This window comes from Camarhynchus parvulus, chromosome 4, assembly GCF_901933205.1.
Source record: "Camarhynchus parvulus chromosome 4, STF_HiC, whole genome shotgun sequence".
Taxonomy (NCBI): Eukaryota; Metazoa; Chordata; class Aves; order Passeriformes; family Thraupidae; genus Camarhynchus; species Camarhynchus parvulus.
The window spans coordinates 58123984-58144146 of record NC_044574.1 but is presented as its reverse complement, the minus strand read 5'-3'; the positions used below and the strand labels follow the sequence as shown (position 1 = coordinate 58144146).

At 41.2% G+C, this 20163-nt stretch overlaps 1 protein-coding gene across 5 annotated transcripts in view; it reads left to right on the top strand.

The window, feature by feature from the left end:
- The window catches only part of NR3C2 (nuclear receptor subfamily 3 group C member 2), a 190286-nt gene that overhangs the window by 138833 nt on the left and 31290 nt on the right, over positions 1-20163 (top strand). For all 5 annotated transcript variants that reach the window (XM_030948082.1, XM_030948083.1, XM_030948084.1 and 2 more), the window contains exons 4-5: positions 1236-1352; positions 19510-19848. In XM_030948082.1, coding sequence (XP_030803942.1) covers positions 1236-1352; positions 19510-19848 — 456 coding nt within the window. The remainder of the gene's footprint in view (positions 1-1235; positions 1353-19509; positions 19849-20163) is intronic.

The following is a 20163-nucleotide window of genomic DNA, read 5'->3' as shown; positions in this document are numbered from 1 at the left end:
GAGAAACATCCCAAGTTTCAGTTCACTGTCTAGATAACATTGTAAGGCTGAAAGGAAGACAGGCGCAGAGATAGGAAATGACTTAGCTGAAGTTTTAAGGCAAATTCCTGAAAGAGCCCAAAGCAGAAGCCAGGTCTCCTCCAGGTATCCCATGAATGTTCTCTTTATCTTTCCCGAGGAAGCATATGAGTATTGTGGAAAATAGCTTGGCAGACATATTTTATGCCTCTTGTCCTACATCTGCTCTGTCGCATTGTGCATCTGCATCTTCATTCCCTCGCCCTGCACATCAGCCCCTGCCTGTTCCAGTGCAGCTCTGCGCCTGACTTCTTCCAGGGCTTCCCCTCCTCTCCTACAGCTGCTATTTGCTTTGGTCGTTGGCTGCAACGTTATTTGCACATCTCTTGGGTTTCTGCACATTTGTTCTGCCCCCCCCCAGATCCCTGTGTGCCACCTCTGGATCAAGGCAGCTAAAACAATTTCCTCTTGTTTCTGCTGTCATGCTACACCAACCCTTGCAGCTTCCTTTATTCTTCCACATCATATTCAAGCACCAGGCTTTGAAAAGGCCATGTGATAGTGCCCTTGCCTGAGACACTGCATTGGTTTGCTCCACCTGTGTTCCTCCCATGGAGCAAAATGCCTTTTGAGTCCAAGTTCTGAAATGCCAGCCTGTTTCCCTGGTTGCCGTGTAGTTCCCCTCTTCATTAAATACCTGCTGTCTCTTCAGGAGTGCTTCTGTGCGGCTTCACAGAAATTAAATAATATAGTTGTAATTTAAGCCTGGTTGAAGAGAGTAGACTGTATAGGGAAAGTTAACCTCAGCTGTGCATTTCTGCTTTATATCCTGAACTTCTTGAGCATGAGAATGTACTCAAACTTAGAGCTGTTAGACTGCTCCGTGATACAGCACACCTAAGAAGATCTGAAAAATTTCAAACCAATTGTTTGCTTTTCACTAGAATAAAAATTCCAGTCCTGTTTAGGAAAAAAAAAAAGGTAATGCGATCTCTCTTGAGGATGACACCAAAACTCCTTCCCAAATTAAAAAGAAGAGATGCTCATAATAAACACCCATGACAACTCACCAAGATCATTTGGAAAGGGTAAAGAATGGAATTTGAAGTGTCTTCAGTAATAAGAATCTCAAAATGAGTGCAAAACAGCGGAGAAGAACAAATTGGAATTATGTAAATACAGCCTCTAATAATGCATTTTATTTTTGGTTCATTCAGGCCAGCACAATTACCTGTGTGCGGGAAGGAACGACTGTATAATTGATAAGATTCGGAGGAAGAACTGCCCAGCCTGTCGATTACAGAAATGTCTGCAAGCTGGAATGAATTTAGGAGGTAAGCAGAATATTAATAGTTCAGTCTCTTAATTTGATTAGGTGAAAACATTGGAAATGTGCAGCCTTTTTATAGTTCTGGCAGCTGCATAATCTCAGAAGTTTTAAGGTGGGATTAGCCTGAAGAAGTGCTTAATAGCTGATAAACTCTATTGTCATTCTATATTGGGGTTTGGAGGTGCCTATTTTATGGCACAGAAAAAAGAAAAGTGGGTGTTTTATGATGACAGTAATTTTAGTAGAATATCATAAGCTAAAAATGTTAAGGTTTCAACTATTGCATAGTTTTTTGGGTTTTTGGGGTTTTTTTTGTTTTTGATGAGCATTCTCCTGAATACTGGAAAATGTGTTACACCATCGTGAAAGCAAATTCACACATAGTGAAACCTCTCAACTTCTTTGGTGCTTATTCAGCATTTTGGTTGATTTTTTTCTGTGGCTGTAAGGACGTGCAATAATTTTGATGATGTTACTGCATTGTTCCTATATCAACATCAACAAGGAAAAGTGTTTTCTTACTAATTGTCAAAAGCATACTGAAAACAGTATGATAACAAAATTTATGAGTTTTTTTCTGTTGTTTTAATCCTTCTTTGGTAATGGTTATGTGTTTCTCTGTGTGCTTCGGTGGATTTCCTGTCTCAAACCATCATCTGAGCAAATGCTATTACAAATGCCTTTCTTCCACCACTCCTGTTTTTATGATGTTGTCTGTGAACAGGGGTTTGGATACTGCTGCAGGTCCTTTCCCTGATGTACAGGGTTACCCTTCCCTTAGAGTGTTTTCACTGTACAGAAAATTGCAACACGGTCACATTAATTCCTCCCTATCTCAAAATTCACTTTTTGTCCTCCTGGACCTATTCTCCTGGCAGCTGAGTTTATTTCTACAGACTGAGCTGCTTTGTCTTTGATAGGCTGTGTGCAAAATCCTGGTTCCGGCCTGCTGCCTTTTTCTACCTTTTGCTACCTCCCAGACTTCTTTTTTCTGTCTTGTCTCCGGGCAGAAATACTCAAACAAGCCACACCTTACTTTTTCAGAGAGAGTAGCCCTGTTAGGCTCTCTTTCAACCCCCTTCCCAATTTTGAGATACTACATTGCGCCCTAGGCCCCTTATTTCCTTTTCCCAAGGGAAAACAGGGCCAGATTGTGGCATGCTGGGGAGGTGGCAGCTTTCCCTTGGTTTTGATCAGCACTGTTTAACCTAGCAAGGGAAACAAAATGCCTTTGTTAGATGAAGCAGGAGCTCCATGGTAGCAGCTCCTTCATCCCAGAAAACTAGTGCTGGAAATCATTGTGGAGCAGGGAGGTCAGCTCTCTGCAGTGCTGGCAATGTTGCTGCATGCTGCTGGCAGCTGGTGTAGGGCACCCCCCTGGATGTGCCCTGTGCAGTGCCAGTGGAGCTCCAGCAAACCCAGGGCTTGAGAACCTCAGGAAACAGCAGCAGGGGACATTTATCTGCAATGTCATGAGTTCATCCCTATGGTGTCCAGGTGGGTTTCAAAGGATGTGTTCCCATGATGTCCTCTGCAGAAAGGCAAGGCAGGAGGGAAACTGCTTCTTTTTTTTTTTTTTTTTTTTTTTTTTTTTTTTGTTAATACTGACTGGGAATGCTTTGAATGAGGAATGCGTTAAAAAACCCTCTCTTTTGTTGGAGCTTGGTAGACTGCTGGAAATCATAATTTGTGACCTGTGTTTGTTGCAGCTTTGGGTCACTCACTACAAGGAAGACATTGAGGTGCCAGAGCGAGTCCATGGAAGGACAGTGAAGGTGGTGCAGAGTCTGAAGCACAGCTCTGATGAGGGGTGACTGAGGGAGCTGGGGTTGTTTGACTCCTTAGAAAAGGAGTCTCAGGGGAGGCCTAATCACTCTCTACAACTGCCTGAAAGGAGGGTGTAGCAAGATGGCGATCAGTTGGTCTCTCCTTACATGAAACAAGCTACAGGATGAAAGAAAATGGCCTTAGATTGTGCCAGGTGAGGTTTAGATTGGATTTGAGGAGAAATATCTTCACTGAAAGGTTGGTCAGACACTGAAGTGGGCTGGCCAGAGTGGAATTACCATCCCTGGAAGTGTTCAAAAAATGTGCAGATGTGGCACTTGGGGACAAGGCTTAGTGGTGGACTTGGCAGTTCTTAGAGGTCTTTACCCAACTTTAATGTCGGTGACTCTTTCACCTGGAAGGCCAAGTCTGCCTCTGCAGTGTGCAGCTGGCACACAGCTAAGATTTGCAGTTCAGCTGTTTCAGTGATTTTCATCACAGAGAGAAACTTCAGGGGAAATTCTCACTCCTGATTTGATCCCCTTATGCCATGTAAAGGAGCCAAAATGTGACACAAAGGAGCTTTCCATCACTGCCATGAACAAGATGGCAGAGGAACAATTCTGGATTTTCATGCACTGCAGTGCCTTCTGCATGGTCCAAGAGGGAAAGGGCAGGCTGGAGGGAGAGGAGCGGGCTGCCAGAGACAGGTAAAGCACCCTCAGCCCAGAGGCAGCATTGCTGTTTAGAGAGCCTCAAGGGCTCCCAAATCCTGCTGATGGACCTTCCAGCCTTTGAGACAGCCCAGCTCTGGCAGGAAATGCTGGGAGCTTAAGGATTTTTCTCTGCTTAGGCCATCTGTCTCCAGTGGTGAGCTCTGCATTGGGCATCTGCAGAGGAGCAACACAGCATCTCCATTTTGGGAGCTTCTGTGTGCTGCTGCAGGGCATTTCTGATATGTTGGAGATCACAAAAAAATGGAGGTGGAAATGGCAAAAAGAGATATTAATTCATATTTGAAAACTGTGCTTTCATATGAAATGCCAAGGTTTGGTACTAAACTTTTTTTTCATATTTTGCTTGAAGAGGATGAGTAAGGTCATATTATGAAGATGCATTGTGGGTCATAGTTTCGTGTAGTCAGACTGTTTTGCCAAGCATGTACATTAATCCAGTAAAAATGGGCTTTTACCTGTTTCTAGCTTGGACTTGTAGACAAAATGGGCAAGTATGTTATTAGGTATTTTGAATGGCAAGGAGCTGGAGAAAAATGAATTTATAAATGCAACTTAAAGTTCTCTTTGCAGCAGAGTACTCTCTGTAGCTATGACACCCTGCACTGTGCTGTGCTCTTGGTGGAGTAGGGCCAAGCTCAGCTCTCACCCTCCAAAGAAAAGCAAATGTAAAAACAAATCCCAATTTGTATCAGAGGTGCTGATGTGCTTGGTTTGTGAGAAATAGAGTAAGATGATATGCAAAATGGTCATCAGCATAGCTCAGGGTTGGAAAGTCTGCAAGTTGCTGAAACCATGGGCATTTATTTTATGCTTGTACATAACTGTGATGTTTTATCCCCTCATTTAAAGAAAAAAAACCGAAACACCAAACCTCCAGTGGATCTAGAAGAAATGTTGCATTAGGGAACAAGGTCATGTCTCCCATGGGCTTGAAAGGAACTTGACTCTTCTTTGCCTCCTCCCCATGTACAGATGGGAGCGAAGGACCCCAGGCTGCCCCCACCCAGCTCCTCCCACTTACTGAAATAGGGGGGTTATGAAGCAAATTTTGTAATTTCACAGTTTGAGATTGTCTTCCTGCTCTTACTGAAGATACTAATCTCTATAATGGAAAACTGGAAATCAGAAATAGTGTTCCATGCTTCCTGCAGCACGTTTTTGCACAATCTCTGATTAATCTACTGATCCTTTTTCTTAGGGCTTTTTTTTTCTCTTTTGGTAATATTCTTTCTCAATATTTTTCAAATAGTAAAATAGGGTGCTTTTGTACTCTGTCAGTCTTTCTGTTTTGTTTTGATGGCATAACTTCTACTTTCCAGCATGCTAATTTTTTTTTCTAAATTAAAAAAAAAAAATTTAGCTGGTGGCAGCATGCCATGATGAGGCACCTTGTAAAAAATACATGTAATTCAGTGATACAAAATGCACCTTTTTGTGAATGCTCAGCCAAAATAATTTGGCAGTTTTATTGTTTACCTCCTCATTTTGTTTGTTGAGAAATTGAAGCATTTTCTAAGCTCTCACATCATTTAATAATCTTTAGAAAATTATTCATCAAGTCAGCAAATAATTTACCTAATTATGTTATTGTCTCGATTTTTGTTTTGATTTTATAAGAAGCATCTGCAACCTGTAATTTCTGCAAAGCTGAAATTGCCAAGTATCACATTAAATCATCCTTCTCATTTCTAGAAGGTATGTGTGTGCTCTGCAGACAGCTATATCCCGTTTGGCAAGTAGGACTCCAAAACTTTTTTGGGAATCATATTTTGTTTGTTGTTTTGTTATCTTTTTTTTTAACTCCAGTGACATATGCTGGGCTTAATTGTTGGAAGAGATTCAGAGTGAGCAACTGCACTATGAAGGTATGCTGGCCCATTTTTGGTTTATGCTCTTTTCAAGATTCTGTAATTAATTTTCAGTTAATTACAGACCAGAACGACTTCATGGATTTGGGAAGTTTCTTCCAGCATGTGCTGTGATTGGATTTGGCGAGGCTCTTGCTTTCGCACGAGATGTTTTCCTTTGGCTCCCGCCTCGTGCTGCTGTTCCTCAGTTGTGTCTGTCCCCGTGGTGGCACTGGGGATGTCACAGTGACATCCTACACCTTGGCATGGGGTCTCATTCCACCACCAGCCGCATCCTGGAAGGCAGCAGCCCCTGGGATGTGTCCCACATTGCCACAAGGGTGGCGCGGAGCCTTCAGGTGTCACTCCCATGTGCTGGAGCCTGGAGAGTGGGAATGTTTTATGTGGTGTCACTTGGGGTGACCGCCACCCCCCTTTCCTGGGCAGATCGGTCCTCACACCTCGGATGGGACCTAGTGGCCAGGCATCTCTCCCCGTTCTGCATGTTCAGAGAAGGTTCCTCTTCTGCCATGGGATGTGCCATATGTGCAGAGGGGACAAAAATGTGTGGAAAGATCAGCACCATGCAGGGCTGAAATCCTTCCCTGCCTCAGCTCCCCTGCGAAAAACTGCCAAGACTTCCCAGCATTGGTATCCCACAGCAGTGAGGAGCAGCTTGCTGAGGGACCCTTTGGATCTGGAAGGGACATAAAATAGATTTCACCTTGCAAATTACACAGTTCATCATTCTGTCTGCAGTGGCTGCCTGTGAAATCCGAGTCCTGGGTCCGCATACATTTACATATGTAAGACACTTGGTGCGCAAGATGCTGGGTGTGATTTGTAGGCTTCACTGGCAGATACCCTTATTTTTTATACATTGAAATATTTCAATAATCTGAAAAATAGATTAATTAAGATGACCAGTAATAAGATATAGTACTTGAGCTTTCTGCCCAGCTTTCTATTTTCTGCTTAAGAACTCATACTAGTAGGGTTTTAAATTGCACTATTATTTTCAGTTACTGGAGCTTATATGGTTCATATTATCATTGTTCCTATCTTTTTGAGAAAAAAAGAAAGAAAAAAAATCTGAAAACCTGGAGAAAACATAAATACAGCAAAAGTGTATCCTCTTATTTTTCTGTAGAATTTTCTACTAACTGTGATTTCATAAATTTTAAAGGAGAATAAACCCCTTTGTGTAAGGCACAAGCAATTTGAGGTATACATATGGTTAAATTTTATTTTTCATTTAAACTTTAACTGCAAAGTATTTTGAAATGCCATTAACTTTAATGCATTTTTATTTGCATTTATTATGTAGCATTTTATTTCTGAGGGAATCCAGTCAATAATTTTTTAGCTTGAACATTCAGCTGGGTTTTTAGCAGCTGTTTCAACAGACCATTAAAAACACCAGCAGGCTGGAAAAGACCTTTAAGTAATAAACAATACTATTTAAGTAATAAGTAACAAACAAATAAATAATATTTAAGTAAGTAATTAATAAGTAATAGATAATTATAAGTAATAGATAATTTGCCTGTTGCTTATAAACCTGCCATTGAAGATGTTGTAGGAGCCAATTTGTTCAGCAGTTAACTTTTCCTGCTTTTGTGTCCATCTTACTCCATGTGTAGTGCTCTTGCCCTGCTCTTGGTGTGACCCTCTAACTTTCCAACTTGAATAATCCTCATGAATGGAATGTTTGGATGTTAGGAAAAGTTTCTCCACTGAAAGGGTGGTCAAGCATTGGTAGAGGCTGCCCAGGGAAGGATGTTTTCCTTCAGAAACCATGTAGATCTGCTGCTTAGAGACATGGTTTAGTGGTGGACTTGGCAGTGTTGGGTTAATGGTTGGACTCAATGATTTTAAAGGTCTTTTCCAACCAAAATGATTCTGTGATTCTTGAATGTTGTAGGTAACTATGAGAACAGTTACATGCAGCAAATATTAAGAAATTATTTGTGAATGACAGTTAAAAATGCAGAATTTTGAAGAGGACTGGTAATGTCAGAGTAATCTCTCGGGCATCAATTAAAAGCAATATTGAAAGTGTGTCCTTGGCATTTTGCTGATGATTTTATTCTGTTTGCAAAGGCAGCTGGAGAAGGTGCACTGTAGGGGTTCGAGAGCCCACACTCACATCCAGCAGTCCCTGATCAAACTCCTAATCGGGTTCATGCTTTGCTTTTTCACATTTTCCTGATTCCAGATCTCCCTTCTGCAAGAGCCCAGGTGCCAGTAACATTTGTCTTGCCTCCAGGAACAGCCTCTCAGTCTTTTGGTGTGGGGCTGCTGGGCTCCAGAATTCCCATTCTATCTTCTGGAGTCTCTCTCCAGTGTGCCACTCAAGGCACAGCACCCTTGGTTGCCAGCCTTGCAAGGGAGCTGTATCCCTGCTGGGCTCCTGCTGGGAGTGTGTGTCCCAGCCTGCCTCGTGTCCTGCAGCGCTGCTGTGCACGCAGGCTCTGGGGCTGCTGTCTGATTTTGGCTGTGCAAAAAGCCAGCACTCCCTGTGCAGGCTCAGAGGCTGCTCTTTCCCCAGAGCTTCACATTCTGTACATGGGGCCTTGCTTTGGTTCAAAACACAAGATGGGGGATCACAGTTTTCTAAGAGGAAGATTTTCAGCATTTCTCAAAGTTGTTATGTGCAGTTCCTGGTGATGCTTTGTTTTTTCCTGAATCACCAAATTATCACTTCCACAGTGATATTATTATTACAGTTTCCTTCCACAGTGCTGTAAGTCCATATCCTTTTTACTCTTCCTCACAGTAAAAGCATAGTCTTTGCTGTGAAAACCTGCCTGTCTCCTGTTCCTCTTTTTCCAGAGCTGCTGGTTGTCACCAGAACCCTTTAGAAACCTGCCCCTGTGGTTTGTGATGATGTGTTTCCATTACTCACTTCCCTATCATGAGAGAAGCTGTAGGAGCAGGAGGAACTTGTCCTTTTCACCGAGCTGTTGCTTCACAGAATTTCCACCTGAATAACAGGGCTTGAAGATTTAACTTGCCATGCTTGTGACAACCGTGGCCAAAGTAGGGTGGGCTCACAATGCTGAACTGTGGTTTTTGTTATTGATCTTATTTTCTGCTTTTTTCTCCCCATCAATTCCCGAGTGTATGGCTCTCGATTTTTTGTATCCGTGTTTTGCTAAAATAAGTGTGAGGTGTGGCAGGCATACCTGGCTCAAAAAGCAGCCCTTGGAGTCCAATGGCAGTAGAAAGAACATTTCCCAGCAGGTGATGAAGGGAACGTTGGGCACATTTAAGCCTTAGGAATACACAGCAGCAGGAAGCTGGTGTTTAACAAAGAGGGAGGCAAGGTGAAGGCACTGGATGGAGTGTTTCTAAACCACCCAGTATGCATTTTCCTGCACACTGGGGCTGGGGAATTTGTCTGCTTTTGTGGTTCTCTGCCATCAGCTTTCCCAGATCATACAAATGGGTGATGGCAGGGATTTGCCATTACCCTGGAGAATGGTTGGTATTACCTACAGAGTGTTTTCACTAATGTTCAGGGTGATTTATTGAAGCAGGAGATTAAAAGGGCTATACTCTTTTTTCTTTTTTAATGACTAATCATGAACTAGATGGTGAAAAATATGGCCAAGATGACTGCAGAAGATAAACAGCCCAGTCGTATTTCACAGGTAGCTTTGCTGTTCTTGGAAGTGGGGTAGATAATTTCTAGAAGATGAGGGACAGACCAGCAGCATTCAATGTATTAGGAGTAAGGTCATTTGACAGAAATCTGTGTTGATAATAACTGGGGATATGGAAGTCATACAGATGAGGAGACAAAGGATCTCACAATTTTTGTTGCTTGGAGAAAAAAAAATAAATCAAGTGGGAGTGTGGTAATGACATGCCCAGAAAGACCACAAAGAGAAGGGCAACACTTAGAAAGCTTAGTTCTAGCAAGAACAAAAATGAAACATTCTTTAGCATGGAGTGGAAGTCTGAGCACTCAAGATATAGAATGAGAGGTGCTATGGCAGAGTTTGGTTTTGAAGGACTCTGAAGCACTTGTTGAGAGAGCCTTTGTCTCCAATGTAAATATGAAGTTTTATACATGGTAAGTGTCTGTCAGGGTTTGATCGTGTTGTGATAAGGATGGAGGGCACATAAATCATGTAACAGACATGGAACATGGGGTATCAACCCAAATAAAAGCAAGAGAGAAGACTTGGATGAGGAGTGCCTTGCAGAAGGCTGGATGGGAATGGGTGTCTTGGGAGGAACTTTGTTGCTTGGCATAAGGCAGAAACCAGCGACCATAGCCAAGAGTACTCAGTCTGGTGCAGTCAAAATCTGTTCTCCAAAGTATCCTTAACTTTCTTTTTAATCAAATTATTACCAATGCTCACAGTTCAAGCTGCTGATGTTTCATTCCAACAGGTGTCTTGGAGTTGTAGGTGATCTCATCTTTGCATTTGTTGTTGACATTTTACTGCTTGTCTTTATTTGATGTCAAATAGAATAATCAAAACCACTGATGCATTTGGTAGACAACTCCTAGCTCAAGAATTATTGAATTTGCCATACGCTTGAAGAATGAATAAATAATCAGTAAAAAATGAGTTTTGGGAGCATCTGAAAAGGACTGATTAAGATTGGCTTTCATCAACATTATAATTTACTTTTGTAAACTTTTTTTTAAGGCTTTGTTTATTGGATGATTTAAATATTTAGTAAATACATTTCTTTTGAAATTAATGAAGAAGTGCAAGAGAGAGTTTTATATACCAAAAATGTTAGATGTGAGATTGTGTTATGTGATTTTGGGATTTGATATGCAATATATATGGGGGGAAATTTTCATACTTTAGCCATTTCTCATTAAAAAGCTTTATCAAAACCAGCTTGATTTGATTTTAACAGGAAACCACTAATTGGCATTTGGTGAAAGTTGTTCCCACACAGGGAGGAGTACCCCTATGAAACTGTTATTTTTCATTTAATTATCACTTTGAGGATTGCTGAGAAACAAGCAAATGTGTTAGACATTTTCCCTGACAACCTAAATATTCCTGTAAAATGCACTTTGGATCTTGGTTTTCTTTTGTTACTTCTGTCCGCTGTCTCTTCATGAATGCTTAGCCTGAAACTCAACTTAAAAAAGGGATTAATTCCTCTGTCTCTTACCCAGTGCTCATCCCACGTGATAGACAGGTGGGTAACCTGAGCTTCACCCTTGGGGCAGGCCTCAAAATACACAGGATTTGATCTGGGCTTTCACCTGAGGATTTTTGAGACAACTGCTGTGTGCAAACGTTGGTGTGAGGTGCCACCTCCCTGCAGGTGTTTGCATTTCACTGCTCAGTATCTCGAGCCGTAAGTGTAATCAGAGGAAAATGTGGTTTTTTCATTAAAATATCATGAGATTTCTCATGAAGTGGGCATGTAATTACACAGAATAGTGTTCTTCCAGAGTGGTTCCTTGTCATACTGAAAGGACATCTGGAGTAGAGTCCTGTTGAGGATCCAGTAGTAATTTTAATGATTACATGCATAACAAAGTCAGGAGTAAATATGTATATCTACAAATTTGGATCAGATCTTCAGTTCCAGTGTTGGAAACCAATGTGATGGCATTTTTGGTACAGACTGGGATGTTGAGAAGTGCAAGTTGAGGCATGGGGAAATGGGATACCTGAGAGCAGCTGCCGAGGGGCGGCAGGGAAGAAAGGAGAGCACGGTTGGGTGATGATCATGAGTTAAAGTCAGCAAGGTGAAATTGTTGCAAAAATAGGCAAAGTTTTGTGTGATGCCAAGGAATCACTCTGTTTCTTGTCTGAGCTGGCAAGTGTGGGCCTGATGATTGTGTCTGGTTTCAGCACTTCTGGGCAGGGTGGTGGGGATGGGGCAGCCTTGCAAAATTGTCACGTATGTTCCTGTGCCAGTTGGTGGGATTGCAGCACCTATGGTGCCTTTGTGAAGGACGGGTCTCTCATGTCTTCTGGGCCTTGTCCAGTGTGTCCCTTTTTAATCTGTTCTGTTTTTTCACATCAGGTCTTTAAATTTAGAAAGGTTCCTTTAAGATCTAAACTGAATCTTCCTGTAATTTTATATCATGTGTCTGAAGAAAGGTGTGTACAGATTAGAGACTGTCCAGGGAAGAACAAGGATAATAAGATGCTTTGGAAAAGAAAAAAGAAACAGAGTCAAAGAAACTCATTTCATGTTAAGTGTAGAATGGAGAGGCTTTAAGAAGGTCATGATACCAGTCTTTCAATTCAAAAAGTGGTGTAAAAGAGGACAAGAATGATAAGTTGTTCTTTTTGGCCACTGGGGGAATGATGGGGAGCAATCAACTTTACTGCAGAAAAAAATGATGCAACGTTGGAGGTGAGGTGTTGGGAGAACACTGAGTGGTTCGATAGTCGTGGGATATTGTAGAATTCTCTTTTTTGGAGATTAATAATGTACTCAGTTGGGCAAAGTTCGGTTGATCCTGCTCAAGGCAATTGGATAAACTGCTTCAGATATATTGTTTCTGTGCTTTACAGGCCTGTGCTCCAGCAGCATTGCACTGCATCATTTATTAGAATCTGTTCTAAACAAAGCAAAATGCAAACATTTCTGAGGTTGTTCTATAAGTAACCAAAGTAATATTTACCTAGTTGCAGTCTGTTTTATTAGGAGTCTAAATCCACCTAGAATAAGGAACCAAAATACATCCAGATGAACATAATGAAACTAGTATACAACTACTGTTAAAATGTGCATCACAAGCTCTTTCTTCTGTCTGTGTTGTACCTCCCTTTTTGGCATCCAGATGTAAACCAGAATCCAGATGTAAATAAGAATTGCACTTATGGATGGTCCTGGCTCTTTGCAGGGTCTGACCAAAGGCAAATAAAATGTGACATTTCCATAGATCAGACTTCATGCATGTTTACTCCTTGTCTTTAAGCTGTCCAATCATGTCAGATTTAAGTGTTATTTATTAATTAGTAAACAGTATGTCAGACTATGTCATTGTTTCAGTTATGCCTTCCATTTCATTCCACTGAATTCAATCATTAGATTGGAGCTTCTTGTCTAGTAAAAACTTCTCTCTTCCAGTGGAGAATAAGAAATTAGGAAATTTTCTTTGCTTTGTTAATTAGACTGCTGATTCCTTAGGCTCAACAGCAAGTGATAGCGTTCTCTATCACTTTCTCCTCTGGGTCACAGCTGTCAGAAACAGATTTTAAAATTTATTTTGCCATGTGAAGTCAGGACCTTTGTTTTCTTCCTTACCAGCTGCAGTCTTGCTTTCTTTGCATATTTAGACAGACTACTGGGTCTCTTCAGCATATCCCAAACACTGCTGCAGAAATCAGCCTTGAAAGGCCTCTGCTCTGCAAGAGTCGAGTCCTTTTGGCAGTGTGTCTTACATGATAAAGTAATTTTGTGCTCTCCTTTTAAGTCCCTGTACAAGTTGTCCCTGCTTCAGGAGCTGCTTTTGGTTTGCTTCCTCCCCTTGGTCTCTCCAGTTAAAGCAGTGACTCATCTGCTTGCCTGTGGGCCTCCCAGATTTGTACCTGATCCTTCCTCTCACACATGGCACAACAGGAGTTGGACTCGTGGATCCTTGTGGGCTCCTTCCAGCTCAGGATATTCTGTGATTCTAACACTTGGGGTCACATTTAGAGGTTCTTCATCTTCTGGAGCTATCTGAAAATCAGTGTTTTGCTTCCCAAATTGGGCAATGGGTTTTATGGAAGCTTTAGGGTCCTATCTTTGTTTTTCCTTTTGTGTTTCTGGAAGAAAAGAAGCATGCTTGAGTGCACTTTGCAGGGAAAATGGAATAATGCTGTAAGATCTCGTTTGCATTGCTGCTTTTCACTTTATTCCATGCATTCCCAGGCATATGTGTGTGTATATATGAAGTCTGTATTATTGTCTAGAAAATTCTCAGCAAAATCTCATTCCTATTGTGCTAGACAACTAAGTGAAAAAACGTCTGTACCAAGATAGCTCAAAATTTTCATGTCAAGATACAACAGATTTGGGGGAAGGGAAAACACTATTTGTGGTAGCAGTAAAATAGCTAATGAGAACAGATGTCAGCTCATTGAAGTAAGTGAGGCAAAGTCACCAGGCAAACATGATGAAAAGATTCAGAGGAGAGAAGAGTGTCATTTTGATGGAGCATTTATCTGTACAAAGGTGGAGGCGCTGAGTGCGGGCTTAGAGAAGAATCTGCCTTGAGTCAGAGCTGCCTCGGGGGGAGAATTGGCACCTTTGGTAACTGTGGTGCAGCAAGGTCCTGGAGGTTGGTTTTGGAGAGCAGAGGGAGGTGGTTGTGGCAGGGTGTGCAGGGAAATCCTGAAGCATTTGGCATGGGGTGGAAGGGAGAAAGCTGGCAGCTGTGGAGGCTGGGCAGGAGATGGTGGTTGGAGCTCAGGTGTGGAGCTTGGGCACTGGAGCTCAGTGGAGGAGCCCAAGTGTTTGAAATGCAGGTGTTCACTGGCTTGGGTACAGAGTTACAGGTGGCCACAGTGAGTTTGTTTTGCAGCATATTGTCCACCCTCAGGCTGCCTAGACCGCTAGTGGTACAGCACACACTTAGAAATAATCCCAAATTATACCTCGTCTGAAGTGCATGTAGTGATTTGCACCTCCCCTGCCTTGTCTTTTATATTTTGTATATTTACTTCAATTGCTGCTTTCTCTTCTTCTTTACATCTTTTTAAACATCCACCACTTTTTGTGTCCTCTGCTGTGTCCATTCTGGTTTCCCCTCTCTCTCCACTGAGAGGCTTTATACTAGAGGTAGCATATGTTTTTATAATGTGCTTTTGATATCCCCTATGGGTTCAAACATGCATAGAATATAATAAAGATCTGTTTGGTCAGGATCAGCTTGGTCCTGGCTCTGGCAGAGCTTTACAGATGTGATTAAATAAAGATCTTAGTCCTCTAAATTGTGACTTTAGGTATACAAACAGTAAATTATTTTCTGATGGACATCAAGGCAAGCTCTGAATATCATCTTTAAGAAAAAATAAATATAGATTCTAGGGGATTGTCATCACAAGTCTTGTGATTCACCCTACATAGAACTACAGCTTATTTTCTAACTTCAGACTTGGCTTACTTTTTTTACTTTCAGAGTACTGGAAGTGAGCGTGAATCTGCAGAGCTTTTTACATTGTTCATCTTCTAAATTTGAACACTAGTACAATTCTACAAACAAGATACTACTCTCTTAGAAATCTACTGAATTAAATAATAATATTTATGGGGGCTTATCTACTATTAAAAACATTTTGTTCTTCGACATTTCTGGATCCCCTTTTTTTAACAGAAATGTGATGAAAGTTATTAATTTTGAGCCTGTGAAAAATAGTGATTGGGTGTGTGGAGTCCATAATTTAATTTTTTTATTTTCCCTGGGCATCAAGGGAGTATATAATGTATATTATCTACATGAATTATCTCCCTCTAGATCCAAATTGTATAGCATGCGTAAATTTACTGTGATATTTTAAAAAAGAGTATAGTAGTTTACCTACCTTGTGGCTACCCTAAACACTCAAGCTTTATCCTTAAAAATAAGGAATGCTATAATTTGTAGCTGATGTTCCTGTTAATTTGTATTCCAAAGCCACTGTACAATAGGGCCACATCCAGATAAACGTCATGTTGTTGGACCTAGAGTAGCATTCCCTGTTGCAGATGACTAGAAACCTACTCAGCATTTCACAGATGGCACAAAAACTTCCATCCTGAGATGGCAGGATCCCTGTTTCAGTTTTGGGACGGGAGACTTCCATGTGAGGGGTCAATACTAAGGAACCAGCTGTCCAGCTGACTTGCATCTTATTTGTTCCACTATTTATTGTTAGAGCTACAGAGAATGGCTGTTGGAAGTGCCTTTTTAAAATCCAGGTTTGTGACTTTTCAAATGTTACGCCTCATTTCTTTTAATTGGAGCATAAGGACCACCTAAAATACTCAACAAAAGTCATGACAGATATTTGAGATTTTAACCTCTGGTATATCTGCAGTGTCTTTCTCTATTGTTTGTTTTTCTTCATCTATTGCTCTGTCTCAGGTGATTGAAAAATAGGAGAATTATAATATGATATTCTGGCTGCAATAACACTGAACAGGACGGCAAGAAGTCCTGCAGTCACTGCTACACAGCTATCTGGATGAAACCCTTGTCCAAACCCCAGACAGGCTTCAGACTTCAGCTTTGTCGCTGGAAATGCCCTACGCTGGCTCCATCCCCTGGTCACTGGGGAGAGCCAGGGATTTCTTGAGCGTTTTCAGAGAGTAATCCTGATGAGTGTGGCTTTTGCTCTCCATTTCAGAGGTGGCTTAGTTGGTTTTGTAGCTGGTATTGGAGTGAGAGAGCAGATGTGAAAAACAGCTTTTAAAGAGCGCCTTGGAGTATGTACTGCTCAGTTTGTATTTAATCTTTACTTGTTGGTTTCTGTGGGAGTTACCAAACCAGTTGAGCTACAGTGCTGGCATAGAGCCAAATGAAAAATACAGTTTTCTTCACTGTAAACATGACTGTCAAGCAGTAATGTTTTTCTCAGCTTCATTTTAAAGGCATTATAATGGAAGAAAATGAAACTAAAACACATTTTTATGCCAGTTTTATACGTGGAAGAATTTTTTTTCTTTTAATAAAAAACTCTTGGAGAATGGAACATACAAAACTTATGTCTTAAGTATGTTATCAGTTATCTGTGCTGCAAGATACTTGATGGAGTGGTAAGCCAACACTTTTTTTTTATTCTGGTGTAGTTATGGTGCAAATGCATTTTTTTGCCTCTGTAAACATGAAAAATGTGTAGAGTTCTCTTTTTTTGGTCCTGTTTTGATAATAGAAAAAAAAAATAGTGCCTGAAAAACTTAATTAATAGTAGCAGCAAGCACTAATCTCTATCTCTTCAGGCTTATTTTTGAACTCTGTTTTCAGTGTCCAGTGGCTCTGTTAACTCATTATCAGACATTCAGCTGAGCTTGCTCATCATTGCTTTGCTTTTGGGTTTTATTTTGTTGAAAAATCTGTAAGTCCAACTTTGTCTTTCTAAGATAAATGCAAACTATATTCAGTGCTCACAGTGATTTCACCAGGACATCGTCATGTAGGTGCAACTGCACCACATGAGGAACAACTGCATTTTCATTTCCTCTTCAGGGCTGAACTTTCCAGGGTTGTCTGCTTTGCCTATAACTCCCTCTCTTTTATTTTGTAGAGTGAGGAAAATGCTTGTTTAACAAAATGATCAGCTGCTGCTTTGTAAAATGGGTTTTTGGGTACTAGAGTTGAAAATGACATCTTGAAGAATGGATGTTGCATCCATGTAGCTTGATACACCATAGGATAAAAAAATCCTTCGGTTGTGCTTCATTGTTTGAATGAGTTTTTTAAGAACTTCATAATAGAAAAGTAAGAAATAGGATTTGAACAGACTTACAGAAGGATCTTCTCACAATTCTTGTGTCTTGAGACAGATTAAGCTGCAGTGAAACCTTTGCTGACAAATACTTGTCTCACCTCTTCCTTGTAACTTCAAATGGACAGCTATTCCTGTGTAGCCTGTGCTAATGCTTTTGGTAATTAGGAGGCTTTTGCATAGATGTGATTAGCTGAAGAAAAGAACTTTACATTTTATTAGGAGCAGTACATTTTTATTTGCATATTCAATCCTTTTATTAAAAAAATTCAACTTGCCTCACTTGGTCTGTATGTCTGCAAGCATGGAGGAAATAAGGAATTCTCAAAACCAGAGACATACATCCTGAAACGAATCAATGAAATTAATTTCCTTCACCTAATTTCCTCCAGCTCTCAGAAGCGAAAGTGATAAAAGTTAAACAAAGATCTCTGAAGTTCTCTGTAGGCTATCTGAGGGTCTTGTGCACTGAGATCAGCCAGGAAGATCCTTCATGGTGTGATGGAAATGACTACAAACTGATGTTGGGATTTTGGACTCCCTGCTCTGTGCAGGATGTGCTACAGTAGCAGGGAATTTTATTTTTACCTTTTGAATGCCATAGTCAAGGAGCATCTCTTTGGGCACCTTAAAGATCTTACGTTTGAGTAGTAACATCACTGTTTTCTGTAGCAGTGCCTCGTGTTCACCCTAATAAATAATTTTTTCTGTTGAATCTTGGGATGAACCATCTCCTCTGAGTTCAAGGTACTGTCCCAGCAAGGAAGTGTTGAAAACAAGGGCTATTGTTGCACTTGGGTGTGCATTGTGCTGGCCCCTGGGTGTCTGTATCCTGCCTCGCTCATTCCCAGCCACTGGCTCTGGGCAGGCAGCCCCAGCGTCCAGGAAACGGCGACATATTCATGGCTGCTGTCACCAGAAATGATCTGAGGGCAGCAGCAGCACTGCTGTTGAAGGGGATTTCTTAAAACACTGATTTGTACAAGAGTAATGAGGTGGTTCTGTGGGTCTCACTGGGGAGTTTCCTGCACTGTAAATAAGAGGAGCAGGAACAGGCGCATAGAGCAAGCTTTGGAAGCATCCCAGTAGGAAGTGGCATGGCATGCTGAGCTAGAGTGGAAGTGGAGAGGTGGAAGTTGTCCAGAAAGGATCCTGGAACTGAAGAAAAGGGGTTATATTTAAGGAAAGATAGAAGAGGGGAATTGATGATGAGAAGAAACTTGAGGAGGTAAACTTGGGAAAGGATATGGACTAGGAAGGAGCTATTTACAATAGCATTCCAAGTGGGAGTGAGATAGGCTTGTATTTACTGATGGCAGTAAAAGGAATGTTGTAAGAATCAAGAGAGAGGAAGATAAAAGTCCAAACAAGGGTTTTGGATGTGTCCAGATATATAAGAAAGGTTTCATTTGAGAGAAGTTACCCTGAAAGATCTGCAAACACTTAAACATAGTTCATTATTTATTGATTTTAAAGATTTTAAAGATTATTTGTTGTTGTTGTTACATTCCCCTATTGCAAAAAGGGTGATGATGGGTTTTTTGTTTGGTTCTTTGTGTGTGGTTTTTTAACAGAATTGTCTTGATTTTTAATTCCAATTCTTTTCTCATGCTATGGCAAAGTTGGGAATGCAGCCCACAGGGAATGGCTGGCCTCTCTTCAAGGAGTCAAAGCACGGCAGCGTTGCTGGCTTCTAAGAGCACTTAGTAAAGAAAATAGGATGGGTAGAATTAAAGAAAAAAAAAAAGGAAAGTAAAAGAAAAGGGAAGGCAAATCATTAGAGACATGTTGATAGCAGTGAGAAAGGTGTTACATGAAGTTCAGTTTTTCTTCTAAATGGATAAATATTTAAGCTTTAAATATTCAAGAGAAGTGGGTAAAGCTGTTATAGACATATCAAAGCAGCAAAAGGAAAGGGGACTTGAGTAACTTGAGCTGTTCAAAATGGATTGACTACATTTCAAGTTGAGGCAAAAGCTTAGGAGGGCTCTGGGTCTGCTAATATTGTGCAGATTTCTTTTGATGACCAATGCAATGCAGATGATGAATTGCAGTCTTGTAGGTGATAAGTGATTACAGTTCTGAAATGTTTAGTTGGCACTGACCACAGTAACTAGGATGTTTTATGCATGTCTGTATGGAGGTAGATACTGGACATTCTGTCACATATAAAAACATCCAGTAAAGCAGTGAAAATGAGCTTAGAGGTGTCTTTTGGTCCTTTTTCCAGTGTGACGATGCTGCCAGCAGTGAATTATTTCTTAAGGTCCTGCGTCTGTTTCACTGAAGAGCTTTGAGATTATACTTTGGCTTTCTTTTCCTCTATAAAGCCCAGAAGCCCAGGGTTTTGCTGGCTTTCTGTACTGACTTGGTTTTCTCATTGCTCATGTTCACAGCCCGGAAGTCCAAAAAGTTGGGGAAATTGAAAGGGATGCACGAGGAGCAGCCCCAGCAGCGGCAGCAGCCGCCCCCACAGAGCCCCGAGGAAGGGACGACGTACATCGCGCCCGTGACCGAGCCCTCTGTCAACACTGCACTTGTCCCCCACATGTCTGCTATCTCACCAGCACTTACTCCCTCTCCTGTGAAGATCCTTGAAAGCATTGAGCCAGAGATCGTGTATGCAGGATACGACAGCTCGAAGCCGGACACAGCGGAGTACCTGCTCTCCACCCTAAACCGCCTGGCTGGCAAGCAGATGATTCAGGTGGTGAAGTGGGCGAAGATACTTCCAGGTAGGACCGTGAGTCATCTGCTGAGATGTCACTTCACTGTTTCTTGTAGTTCAGAGAAACATTTGCTTGGCAAATTGCATCTTTAATCCATGGACTGTTTTGAGAAAACCAGCAACTGGGGAGTGTGAGATGAACCTCTGAGATAAGATAGTTGGGGTTTTTCTTATTTTATGTAAAGTTTGTTTCAAATACCTGTGATTGATGTTTAAAAAGCTTTCATTTTCAGTAATAGCCTCTTAAGAAGAAAACATGTTTTGTCACTGGAATGAAAAATTACAGTTTTATTTTTTCCGAATTGGGAGTGTTGCTCTTGTT